At 43.6% G+C, this 13,564-nt stretch overlaps 1 protein-coding gene across 1 annotated transcript in view; it reads left to right on the top strand.

The window, feature by feature from the left end:
- Positions 1 to 7,507, top strand: part of SLC9A7 (solute carrier family 9 member A7) — a 145,405-nt gene extending 137,898 nt beyond the window's left edge. Inside the window, exons 16-17 of the mRNA XM_068532887.1 lie at positions 3,359 to 3,464; positions 7,256 to 7,507. Coding sequence (XP_068388988.1) covers positions 3,359 to 3,464; positions 7,256 to 7,507 — 358 coding nt within the window. The remainder of the gene's footprint in view (positions 1 to 3,358; positions 3,465 to 7,255) is intronic.
- The last annotated feature ends 6,057 nt before the right edge of the window (positions 7,508 to 13,564 follow it).

Here is a 13,564-nt window from a genome sequence, read left to right as displayed (position 1 = left end):
GATACTCAGTGGTGAAAAGCTGAAAGCTTTTCCTGTCAGATCTGGAGCAAGGCAAGGGTGTGCACTCTTGCCATGTCTATTCAACACAGTACTGGAATTCCTACCCAGAGCAGTTAGGCAAGAAAAATAAATAAAAGGCATACAAATCAGAAAGGTAGAAGTAAAATTGTCTCTGCAGATGACATGATCTCACATATAGAAAACCCTGAAGATTCTACCAAGAAATTGTTTGAAGCTTTTAAACTAAATCACTAAAGTTACAGGAGATAATACCAGCATACAAAAATCAGTTGCATTTCTATATACTAACAATGAACTATCCAAAAAAGAAATTAAGAAAACCATTCCATTACAGTAGCATCAAAAACAATAAAATACTTAGGAATAAATTTAACCAAGGAGTGAAGATCTGTATGCTGAAAATTAAAGAACATTGACAAAAGAAATTGAAGAAGACACAAGTAAACGGAAAGATACCTGTGTTCATGGATTGGAAGAATTAATATTGTTAAAATGTCCACACTGCCCAAAGCGACCTACAGGTTCAGTACAATCTCTATCAAAACTCTGATGGTATTTTTCACAGAAAAAGAAAAACCATCCTAAAATTTGTATGGAACCACGAAAGAACCTAAATAGCTAAAGCCATCTTGAGGAACAAGAACAAAGCTGGAGGCATCACACTTCCTGATTTCAAATTATATTACAAAGGTACAGTAATCAAAAAAGTGTGGCATTGGCCTAAAAACAGACACACAGATCAAAGGAACAGAATACGAAGTCCAGAAATAAACCCTTGCACGTAGAGTCAAGACCAACATGCCAAGGAAACACAATGGGGAAAGGGCAGTCTCTTTAATAAATGGTGTTGGGAAAACTGGACAGCCACATGCAAAAGAATGAAACTGGACCTCATCTTATGCCACTCATAAAAATCAACTCAAAATGGATTAAAAACTTAAATGTAAGACCTGAAACCATAAAACTCCTAGATGAAAACAAAGGGGAAAAGCTCCTTGATATTGGTCTTGGCACTGATTTGTTGTTGTTGTTGTTGTGTTTGACACCAAAAGCGCAGGCAACAAGAGCAAAAATAAACACGTGTAAAATTTTTTACATCAAACTAAAAAATTTCTGCAAAGCAAAGGAAACCATCAACAAAATGAAAGTCCTAGGATGAAAAAAATTTTTCCGAGCTTAGAATTCTATACCCAAACTGTTAGTCAAAAATGAGCAAAAAAAAGGAGGGTGGCTTTCAGACATGCAAGAATTCAGAAAGTTTAGCACCATGCAGACTATAAGAAGGGGGGAAAATAACATAAGGATTAAACAAAACAAAATCCAACTAAGGGGACAGTGATTTGTTATAACCCAGAAGAAGTGAACAAGATCAAAAAGAAATTAAAAGAAGATCTTTTTTTTTTTGCAGGATACTCAAATGTTGTCTTCTAACAAAGTTTAAATGACATTGTATTACATTTCCTTTTAATAGTATTCCAACCACTCTGCTTGGTTACAGTGAATAATATTCATAAATTACATTATTACAAGTGCTGCTTATTGGTCTTTAACATTAGGCTCAATCCATAGACAAAGCAGATATTTGCTTATTAGTTACAGAATGCAAATGTTATATATCTACAGTATAAAATTAATTATAAATAAAATTAGAAAGGAAAAAATTGAAAAGGAGGCACGAATGTAAGTGAATTAAATTTACCATCCTTCATAAGAGGGAGCTAAAAGCTGACTACAGTTTATAAATCAGGAAATAGGCGAAAAAAAACTGTATTCTATAAAGTTGTAATGGTAAATTACCAGAAAGACTGGGTGGGAGGGAGGCTTGATATTTCATTTTTGCCCTTCCAACAATCTGAATATTTAAAATCTATCTGTAAATATTTTTTCTCTCTTAAAGAAGTTGTTAGAGGGCCTTCTGTATTTGGGAAGAGCAAGCTTGTCTTTGAACTGCCCAAGACAGGGTACTGAAAGGTAGCCTCTGGGTTCCCCGGAACTCTTTTGTATTAGTCATTCTGCAAATGCAGCTGCTGTCAGCTTCTGGGCTGAAGACACAAGAAAACTGATAGGCCTGTAGGGGCTGTTTCTAGGAATGAGGACAGCAGTCACAGGGGGCTTGTTCTGCTTATAGAGTCCCAGCAGAGCCCACACATCCTCCTTTGATGAGTAATTCCCAGTCAGAATTTTACCCAGGGGTCACCCTTCCATCTCCTCCTGTAGAGAAGCCTTTTCTCTCTCGTGCTGCTCTGAATGAAGACAGGAAGCGATGGTGCTCGGAGCAGTCATCCGCTTGGGTACAGACAGCTGTGACTCCTTCTCACCTGCCTTTAAAGTCTCTTGGCCATTCCTGCATTTGAGGTGGCCCTGTAGGTCTCCACCTTTTCCACATTGCTTCGGCTCTGGGTATCAGAAACGGTCCCAGCTCCATCGTAGTGTGACACAGGGCTGCACATTTGGCAGCACAAATATCTGTAGATTGGCAAACCCTGAGCCGGTCTCCACAGAACAGTTGACCTTCATGTTAGAACGGGGGGCTCAATTGAGGGCAAGTTTGTTTCTCAGGGGACACTGGGCCATGTCAGGAGACATATTTGTTGTCACACCTGAGGGAAGGGTTGGGGGTACTCTAGTGGGTAGAGGCCAGAGATGCTGCTAGTCATCCTACAATGCAGGACAGCCCCCTACGACAAAGGGTGATCTGGCCCACAATGCCACTAGTGTCGAGGTGGAGAAACTGTGTTGGAGAGTCTGGGAGAGAGGCAGCGGGTAGAGGGAAGAATAGTCCTGTATGGGAAGGTGGGGGGGGGGGGGGGGGGAGGGCGGGGAGGTTGAGGTCTGAGTGACCTTCGTGAAACCATTTTGCCTTTTGCCGAGTCCTCTCAGGTCCTGTCCGCCTCGAACATTTCCACCATGTGACCTCTGGGGAGAGGGGACCCAGGGGCTGTAACATCTCCACTCCAGCTACACGATTTCCTGTTTCCAAAACATGAGCTGGTTGTGTGTCAAAAGCTGGAAGGCTGATCAAAACCAAAATTCTCATTCAGCATAACAAAGAAGGCAGAAGGGTGTTCTAATTAATCAGATATTCTTTGTAACTGAAAATGAGGAACCGCCAACCTGAAAGTTAACAGTTAACATTTAAGGCTGATGGGGCTTAGTTTAATCTCGGATTCAGACTGTTGCAGACTACAGGTACTTTCTGTACTGTACTGGTAAAATGGGGGAAAAGAGGCTTTTGGGGGGTAGAATGCCAGATGATTTACTCTTTGGGATTTCTAAACACATTTTGTTGGATGTGTGTTTTCTTTGCAGGCACTTTTCCTTAATTCTCTTTTTAAAGTTACTTGAAGCCCATCCTCACACACAGTGGCCCCCCATTAACCACCACTCTCCCAGCCTGGTGTGGCTTGCTCGCTCGATGTCTGACCAGTCCCCAGGTGTACGACGTAAGTACAACATGGCCGGGTTGCCATGGTAACACTGCAGTTCTGCTATGGCCTTTGCTTGGAATTTCCACCAAACGTGACAGAGAACAGCATCAGTGTCTCCTTCTCTTAAAGACAGTTGAGGCTTCCAGCCTCCCCAGCCCCTCCCCATATACAAATGGAATTCCCGTGCCACCTCTGATAAGCTGTTTTTAAATTACAAAAAATGGGTCAGATGCCAAGAACGCCATTTCCTTAGAACTGCTCCCGGTTTTGTAAAGTGATTTTTAATGCTTATGGTGAGTTTTTAGTGGAATATGCGCCTAGGTAATAATGCTAATTACCTTTCCTTTTATGTTGGAAGGATACAGACCAATAGATTAAAAAGTTAGTTTTATAATTTCCCATCCCATTTTATTTAATAAATCTGTCTTTTTTTGAATGCTGAATAGTTTGCTCAGTTTGGACCTCTGTGTAAAGTGACAGTGTGGGCCATTTGGATGTGTTTTATCATCAGAAACAAAGGGTAGTGACTCGGCATCCTCACTTCTCCCACTAAAGAAGCTCCTGTTTGAGCTTGTTTCACTGGGCTTGCGTGTTTCTTTGAGTTTGAGTTTGTTTCACTGGGCTTGCGTGTTTCTTTGCCTTCTAGCTCTAGTCTCTTTTAACCAATTTCTAAAGCCTTCCTTCTTACTTAGGTTTTACAAGGGTCACTTTTCATGTCTCTGTAATAGTAAAGTAACTAACCCACTATGAAAACTTCATAAAAACCTTACCTAATCGGAAGCTTACCAGCTATTCCTCACACATCAGTTAGGGGTGTCTGGCCTACTTTGAACTCAGCGTAAACTCAATATACTTCCAGGGACTTAAATTGAAAGCGCTCCCCTCACCACTTCCAGAGCCTGCCCAAGGTTTGCTTCCTGGGGTAATGTTTGGGCTGTGGACTCCCCACAGCCAACCCAAGATGCGGTGACTTGGGCTACAGGCAAGAACCACCCTCCATTCTGCTGCTACTGCCTTGGGCTGGGGTCCGGACTGGGGTCCCAGCCACCTCCAGACATGGAGAGGCCTGCTGCTGAGAGAGTGAGAAAAGAGAGTCTTTGGAAGTTTAACTGAGGAAGCCAGAGGTGAGAGAACGGAGGGGGCTCCATGTGGAGTCTAGTGCCGCGTGAGGGCATCAGATGAGCCATTCTCTGGGCTGTTTGACACACTTTTGGGTGCCCCCCCATCACCTGTAGGGCGTTTTATACTTCACCAAGATTCTTTGGGAGATGTGGAAAATGTTCGTTATTCGTCATTTCCACTAACTCTAAACAAAATTTAGGTTTGAAAACCGCCTAGAAAACAGTGTTCTTCCACTTAATGAAAATGATCTGTGGATATTTAAATGCGCACATTCCCACGACAGTCTTGCTTGCAGGTGTTTGCAGGGTTATTTCACTCCATTTCCATAGCAGCCCTCACTGGACAGCTAGTTATGTAATTACACAAAGCTTCAGCTGAACAAAACTTTTGTCAGTCCTGTCATCTGGAATTCGAGGGTGTGGGATAGTTTTGTGGTCAGCATAGAACATTCCTTAATCTTCCATCTGGAAATCCCTCTCCACTGGGTTTTACTACGTCCTTGTTTCTGAGTGACCTTTCCTGGGGTACTGTTTGTCTGGGCTTGTGAGTTTCATCATGGAATGGGACAATATCCAGTCTTGTTTTCTCCTGTCAGTGAATTTTGGCCCTGCTTCCCACTGCGAGGGGTCAGAGTGGGCCACGCCGGAACTTCCATCTGGGGGTTCCTCTGTGCTGCTGGGGAGGGAGGGGCTTGGCTCCATTTGCAGAATTCCCCGCACATGCAGTTGCTCTGTATTCCTCTCTGTCCCCGTGTGGCTCCAAACCTCGAAACAGCAAAATACATGCCAGGAGAGTCTTCTCCTGAACATTGGGAGCTAAGGAGCCCTGGGAGAGAGATTTTGCCAGAGATGAACAAAAACATTACTTAGCACATGTATGCACGGGAGAAATGGAACGTGCTAAAACAGGGAACATGATGTCATCTGTTGTTAAGAGAAATATCGTGGAGCAGATGGAGTTTCAGGACTTTCAGAACTACTAATGGGGAGGAGGAAATTGGGGAGTTTGGAGTGAGCTTTAGAATTATGCTCTGCCCGAGTCGAGGATGTTTACTGAACTGTACATTTGCTCCCTGCCTCATTCCGGTGAGGGTTGGAGGCAGCACTCAAGAGGACTTGAGTGCTTGCCTGTTAAAAAAGCCAGAGCCCTGGTTAAGTGGAGTCACGCTGTGGAGAGTGGAGAAGCCGACGTCACTGAGAAACAATGCAGAAAACAAGCATGTGCTTGTCACCCTTACGTGCCCAGAGATGGGCCAGGATAGGAGAGGCAAGGTAGGCAGAACCCACGGGTCCTGCCTGGGTCGGTGCATTTAACAGGCGTTCATCTAGCACCTCCTAAGAGGTCAGCAGCGCAAGGAAGGGTGCCAGGAAGAGGAGGAGATCACTGCTGTTCGGTGGTTTCTCACGTAGCTGGGGGGTCCCCGGCCCGGACACGGGAGAATCTACCCCAGCCTCGGGCAGCGAGACCGAGTGGGGGCCACGTGGCTGTCAGGGAGGCAGGCTCAGCATCGCACACCAAGGAGACCCTGTCGTGTAGAGGCCGAAGGACCGCAAATGCACTTTGAAGGTAGATGGGAAATAGGAGAGAAAGAACCGTTTACGCGGAGCGGCTTGGAAGCATATGTTTGCCATTCAAGGAAGAAGTTCCCCGTGTTTGACGGCCGTGCAGCGGGGGCGCGGGGAGTGTACCGCCCCTTGCTTTGCTTGTTAAACCACCGGAGGGTGAAAGGTTGTGCCTCACCTCACGCTGCTTCGTGACACTCTCCCCATAGTCTCGTAGTTTCAAGTGGCTGCCACGTAGCCTGCTTCGCTCAGCCTTGTCTGTTCTGCTACCACCGCTGCCTAGCATGAGATGCCCCACCAGTCCTCTTCCCGCCGGGGTGATTTTTCACATCTTTTATGTGGGTAGAACCAGTCTAGGGACAGCATAAATCCTAACTCTGCTTCCAAGCAGCTGGACAGCCACGGGCAAATTCCATGGGTTCTCTCAGGTTTTCTTCTCTGTGACCTGAGTGTTTGTGCCCTTCATAGGGAAGGGGTGAGGATCAAATGAGAGCTTCTGTGACGTTCCTGGCAGGCGTATAATAGATGCTCGAGAAAACGTCCCCTCCCTCTCTGTCCGTCGCTTCATCCACCTGAGGGCTTCCTTCCCATCAGGGTGTTTCTGTGGGGACAGGAAGGAAACCCTAATTATGGCTTATCCTCTTCCCTGAATTGCTGACTAGGACAAAGAGTAGTTCAGCTGTAAACCAGGTGGGTTTAGGGTGGTCTGTACAGAGCAGGAGGCCACCTCCACCCCCGGAAGACCTTCCCAAAGAAGAGAGGACCTGAAACCTATTTGTAGGTTTGCCCAGGGACCTTACTCCTTCCTACCTTTGTGGGTTGGGAAGCCGAAAATTGGAGCTGATCTCCCTTTCTTCCCTTTTGTCACTTTTTGTCCCCAAGCTGTCAGGCATTTAAAATCAGAACTGCTTTCTGGTGTTTGAAGTGCTGGTTCAGCACCAGCCTTACGTTGACTAGCACTCTGCAGTTTACATCCAGTTATCATTGCTAGAGGCTCAAGGCAGGCAAGTTTTATGATCCCTCTTTTCAGATGAGGAGCTGAGGTTGGGGTGGGCTTCAGCCCGGGAAAACAGTGGTCTTCCATTTGTCGTTGATGCTCGTGGTGTTTGTTGCACTTTTCAGAACCAAGAGCCGCTGAGAGAGGAAGACTCTGATTTCATCCTGACCGAGGGCGACCTCACCTTGACCTACGGGGACAGCACAGTGACTGCGAACGGCTCCTCAGGCTCCCACACGGCCCCCACGAGCATCGAGGTCAGTCGGAGAACGAAGGGCAGCTCCGAGGAGGTGCTGGAACGAGACCTGGGAATGGGAGACCAGAAGGTTTCCAGCCGGGGCACCCGCCTGGTGTTTCCCCTGGAGGATAACGCGTGACTCCCCGTCCCGAGCCCTGAGTGACGGGGTAGGCCCACTGGCGGGGTGAGGATGGCGGCGAGCTTGAGGTGGGGCCTTGACTGAATGGAACTAACACTTCTATTTTATTGGGGTCTGAAGATATCTTCACATTTAAAATTTAGCCCAAGACGCAGCTGGTGGGGCTGAAGTGTCTCTAAATCAAGACAGATGCAGACCTATTCCCACTTTTTTCACATAGTAGTGCGCTGTTCAGAGTTAAACAAACAAACAAACAAATAGCATGCTTTAATGCTCTCTTCATATCCAGACACAGCGATGCTGGTTGTAGGAATAGCAAGGGGGGGAACAGGCTAGAAAAAGACCGTGAAGGAAGGCAATTGAGATTGGACCTCCAAGGATTGTGAGAGGCTGGTGTTAAACGGGACAGAAAACATGAAAAAGCAATTTGAGTGGAGGCTCCAGCAGCGAGGCTGCGTGACTGCACCCTCCCATCAGGAATTCCTGCCCTTTTTGGCTACCTGTGTTTCCTCTAGACTGAAGATTGGAAAATCTGTCCGTGAACATTTCAACATGGGGGAACGAATTCCAATTCCTTCTCTGGAAATCTCCATAAAGAAGAAGTTACTGAAATGTTTGAAACCAAAGGCAAAATAGTGTTATACTGTTGGTTTTAATTAATCTGAGGACAGGAGAAACTGTTTAGAAACTGATGGTGATATCACTGCAAAAATCAGTCAGTTCTTGAAGGCTCCCATATGAGCTGACTGCCTGGAAAACGATTAATAGGACTGGATTCTATTGTGGGTTTAGAAGTAACACCACAGTTTGTGGGGTGCAATTTTGTCTAGGGAAGAGAAGGCAGTAAGAAGCCTAAGAGGGAACAGGCTAGTATTCAGAGGGAAGAAATCTCACTGCAAACAAAAGTAACTGCAAAGAAAGTACAAGATAGTATTCTAATGACTGAGTAGAATTCCAAACTTTGAGCTAATAAATACTTGAGATTTCAGTGGCCACATGGGGAATCAGAGGCAAGTCAATGAAAAGTTCAGCATTATTCAACTTGATGGAAGGTTTTGTCTACTATAGACAGATTAGGAATCCAGATGTCTTGACATTGCATGCCATGTAGAGAAGGGCCATTCTCTTGGTATCTGGGGAGCCTTGCACCAGCTTCATGTGTAAGTGTGGTTTCAAATTTAGGTTTTTAGTTTGGTTTCTTTGTGGATGAGCCGCTCCACCTGCCCACACCTGCAGTAGGTGAAATACTGAGAGAACTCTTGGAAACCAAGTTTGAGATTCTCCCCGTGTCTCTATGCGTCAGTGCTAGTTATATTTGAAAACCCAGTTTCTAAAAAATGCTTTCATAAAATGTGGCCATTTTTCTTATTATGGCAGACAAAATAGCGGCCCAGTTCAGTCTAGGACACCCATAAGGAAGTCAGTCATTGAATCTTCTTGACTTGCATTTTTAATGGTTAATCTTTAAATAAGACATTGCTTGATACTTTGTTTTTGAATTGATAATTTGTGCAAACCAGGAAAATTTTATTATTAGGTGGAGCCATATGAAATTGCTGACATTCAACCATTTAAAAAAAATAGATAGGGCAATTTCATATGGTTCAATATAATATAATTGAATCATTTTTATTCCCCTCTTTCCTTCGTATCTACACTAAAGTCCATTTTGATTTTATGGTCATCCATGGGCTTTGTCCTCTTCACTGCAAACATTTTATTCTAACCTACTTAAGTATAAGTAAATGGAGATTTGCTAAGACCAAAAGTGAGCTAGGTTTGTAGTTACGTGGTTGGATTTTTTATTCAGTGGATCAGAGTAAGTCACTGACCTGTGGTCCTAATTTTTGTTTGCAAGATGTGGAGATGAATCCTGACCTTACCAGGGCTCATGGGAAGTGAGTCCGCCCATCAACATGCTTCCACCTCTCAGAAGCATCATGCCTGTGCTGAGTGGCAAAAAAGTAGGGTGCCACGAAGGCCTGAAACCACCTCACTCAAGGCTGAGTATCTGTTGCCAGTCTGGCAGAAATCAGATCGAAACTGCTAAGTAATGGTGCATCCAGCTAAAGAAAGTTCCCCTGAGAGAGTAATCCCAAGTCATCTTATAAACATGTTTGTTCTGGGTTGTGGGGATGACAGTTCAGTAGTCGAATGCTCTAGAGCACAGGTTCTCAACCCTGGCTGCACATTAGGATTACCTGGCCAGTTTTTAAAAATATTGATGCCAGGGCCCTACCCTCAGAGATTCAGATACAGTAGGTTTGGGGTGGGCCCTGGCTGCCATGCTTTGTTCTGGATCCTCAAGGATACTAATGCACAGCTAGGGTTGAGAGCCTCTAGTCTAGAACTGGCAGTGGACCCTATTTGGAACCTTAAAGAATGGCCTAGCAAAGAACATTTTATTTTAGTTGTTAGTCATGTGGAACAAACAGTTGTTGATCAGTAATACAGACCGGGCAGCTGTGAGTTTCATGCTAATCTTTGCAGAAGTCAAGAATGTACCTCTTAAAGTGCAACCTAAAAGGTCACTTTTGAAAACCTTAGAGCGTGAGAAGGAGAGATGGGCGACTTGAGTGTACGTTTGGCGGGGGGGATTAAAAACCTGTCATCTTTGCCCCCATCTGTGGGAAAAAAGGGGTTTTGTCTTAACCGAGCTGCAGACTAATCAAATGTGAAACTTTCTGAGATGGCATCTTTGCAGTTTAACCTGAGATTATATTAATAGTCCCCATTGCAGTCAAGTGAACTTTCTTTCTCTTCACACTTTGCTTGTCCCCATGCCTGCATCCACGCTGGACTCCTCAGGATAAGGATGGGCCCATTTATTGCCTGAGCAGAGGCCCCATATTAAGTGGAAAGTTGTGATCACCTTGCTGTCACGTGGCGGTGGTGTCGGTAGCAGGTAATTAAGGAGATGCAAACTTTTGTATAGCACCGACACAGGAAAGACAAAAGCGCCTGCAATTCCTTTTCATGCTCTTTTTGGGGACTACAAGGAGAACTGAACTAAAGAAGGAAATTTGGAATTTAAAGAAATTTTGTATTTCTTCCTAGGAAGCAGGTATAGGAAGGGCATATGTGATTAAATGGCCTCTGACCATCAGGAGTCAGAGTGACCAGACGAAGCACTGATGCCCTGCAGCCCAAAATCACACTGCGACATCAAATGTTTCATCAAGCAAACAGCGAGGAGCTCTTCAGGCCGTGTTCTCTAGACCTGAAAATGTCCTTCATGGTTCCAAATCTCTTCAGAAAACCCGAAAAAATGTTATCTCAGCTATCCGCGAACATTTCAGTCTTGGGCAAAGAAGTAACGGTTCTTTCCAAAACAGAAGTCTGTTTCATGCACAGCCCCCCACCCCCCATCATAGCTCTCCCTTTCTATGTCCAGAGTGGAAGTTAACGTTATCACGTCAGCCATTTAATGTGAACAAAATGATTGCTAGATGTAGAAACACCACTGATGCGCTCAGGAGAGGTTGCTGGCAGGGCAAACAAGCAGCTCATCAAAGGGGAAAATCATCCGCTTGGAAACCTACCTTGGTACCCATTGCGAGTTCTAAGAGGTAGATCAGAAAGCTGATTTTCCCTTCTGCTGTAAAATGCAATCTGGACTGAGAGCATCTGGAAAGTCAGCTTTCTGACTCAGTAAGTATATGACTCCTTATTCCACTTCAGAAATGGGACACTTGACAGGTTTGGTGCCTGCTTTTTGATGTTGCTTCTGTAGGTGAATAAGTGTAGGAGCTAGTCTGTCAAATACAGTAGACTGGTATCATTGAATTCTGATCTCGTCTGTTGTTTTTTTTTAAGTGAGAATCTGGCTCACCAGTGTCAATTGCTGCGTTCTGATACAGTAAATTGAGGGCATCTAGTGGCCAAGAGTTAGAGTTTAGAAACGACCCACCTGAATGCTGCTTTCACCATGTGGATACCTCAAAAGACCTTCCCTCTTTCTAAAACCTAATAAGAACAATCTACAGAGAAATATTCTGGAAACCAATGCTAGTGTCTAACGAGGAAAAGCAAGTAGGCTCTTTGACAATCCTTTCAAAACGAGACCTAGAAAGAAACCATTTTTTTTCCAGTTCCAAGTTTCATACGCAGAGTTTTTATAAATTAACAAACCCATCTTGTCAACCAGTGCTAGCAGAAATTGTAAAGAGCAAAACCAAAGTTTTTGATGTCAGTTTTTTATTTTTGTAAGCAGGGTATAGTCTAACCATGGCCCATATGGCGCACACAGGCAGCCAGTTTTCTGCTACATGAGCCTGGGAAAAGATGAGAAGGAAGGGCTGCCTGTTCTGCTGCCCTTTGTAAAGGTGTGTAGCAGACATGAGAGTGCTCGGGAGAGGGAGAGGTTACCTTCTCATCCTGATGGCCACCTTTTCAAATGGGTTCATAGGACTGCCACATGTCATGGTCAGCTCAACTCTTGGCCAGTGGGAAATTATCTGGGCCTGTATGTGTTGGGGGAACTCAGGTGAAAAAGGAATTGGAAACAGCATGAAGAACTACATCTGCTGTCTAAAGCACTTCAAAAAAGTTAAGATCCCAGTGTTACTGGGTGAGTATCTAGCTGCATGGACATTTGGGGGTTGACTTTAGTTGTGATTATTCCAGTTGTGGGCTTTGGAGAAGCAGTGGGATGATTTTCAGTCGTGTGGGTGTTAAGTCTATGGATTTGGAATTTGTCACTGAAATCACTCATTCGAAGTATGACTTCATGGTAGGGTCACCTCCTAGGTTTTTTATTTTTTACATAAAATACATCTGGTACTTCTTACTTAGGAAGTTTTACTATGTCCATTAAAATGATTAAATGTGAAGGCCACCAAGATTCATTTAATAGCTGAAAAGCAGTTTTTTAAATAGAATAGGATGCATTTAATATGGGCTGATGTGACCTTCTGGGGAATTTTTTTTATAGAGAGCTTACATACTGTAATTGGGGAAATTTTTGTCTTTTACTTCCATTCAACAGTAGCAAACTGGTGGCTTTATAAAATTAACATAGGATGTTATATAAACATGTTATATAAAATAATATTAAAGTATGTCTAACTGTGAAAAAGTGAAGACTTGGAGTTATCAGCAACCTTTATGTGCAATAAGAAAAACTGGAGTTAGGCCCCCAAAGTGCTCCCTTTCCCTAGCATTTTACTTAATGTTTGCCTTTGTGTATATGTTTAGATTGATATTATAAAGCTAGCTACATGTTTTCCTGCCCTTTACTGATATTTAACACATTTTTCTCAAAGCTCTTTTTATTTTAAAACAAAACTCAAAATAAAAAGATTAACTGGGTGAGCTCATCTTGTTTTGTATTTTTAAAAGTATTGTCCGTTAGTAGAAGAATGCAGTATGATCCTGTTCTTAGTCTGTTTCTTTCCCTCACAGAGAGGTTCTGTTCTGGGTGGAAGCTCTTCCTCTCCAACTTCATTTAGAACAGAGATTGACAAATTACAGCAGCCCCTGGACCAAATCCAGCCTACTGCTTGTTTTTGTAAATAAAGTTTTATTGGCACGCACTCCACTCACTCATTTGCATACTGTCTGTGACTGCTTTCACGCAGAGCTGAGGAGTTGTAACAGCAGTGAACAACTAGCTGCTCATAAAGCCTGAGCTATTTACTATCAGGGTCTTTACAGAAAAGTTTTTTGCTGACCCCTAATTTAGATGCTTGAAAATTTTTAGTTTTAAAATTAGATCTAAAAATCACAGCGACAGATTTTTTTTTAGATGTTAAAAATGTGCCTTAGGATTAAAAGAAACACTTTAAACCTGGTCTCTGCCTGTGACTTCTCCCGGCCTGCAATCATCTTTAACAGGCTTTGAGTGTTGGCTAGTTGCTAAGATTCTTGAGCTCGCTATAGTTTCCTTCATAGTCTTTGTGTTCTTTTGGATGTAGACTAGCTTTTCCCTAAACCATGCAATTGAACTACATCATAACAAAGCAAAAACAAATCTTGTCATTAACAGTGACTCCAGAGTCATTTAATAATATAATTTACAAAAACATCAGGTAGAACAATTTAAAAGCAAAAATTTCT

This window comes from Eschrichtius robustus, chromosome X (assembly GCF_028021215.1).
Source record: "Eschrichtius robustus isolate mEscRob2 chromosome X, mEscRob2.pri, whole genome shotgun sequence".
Classification (NCBI taxonomy): domain Eukaryota; kingdom Metazoa; phylum Chordata; class Mammalia; order Artiodactyla; family Eschrichtiidae; genus Eschrichtius; species Eschrichtius robustus.
This window is presented reverse-complemented; position numbering and strand designations above follow the sequence as displayed.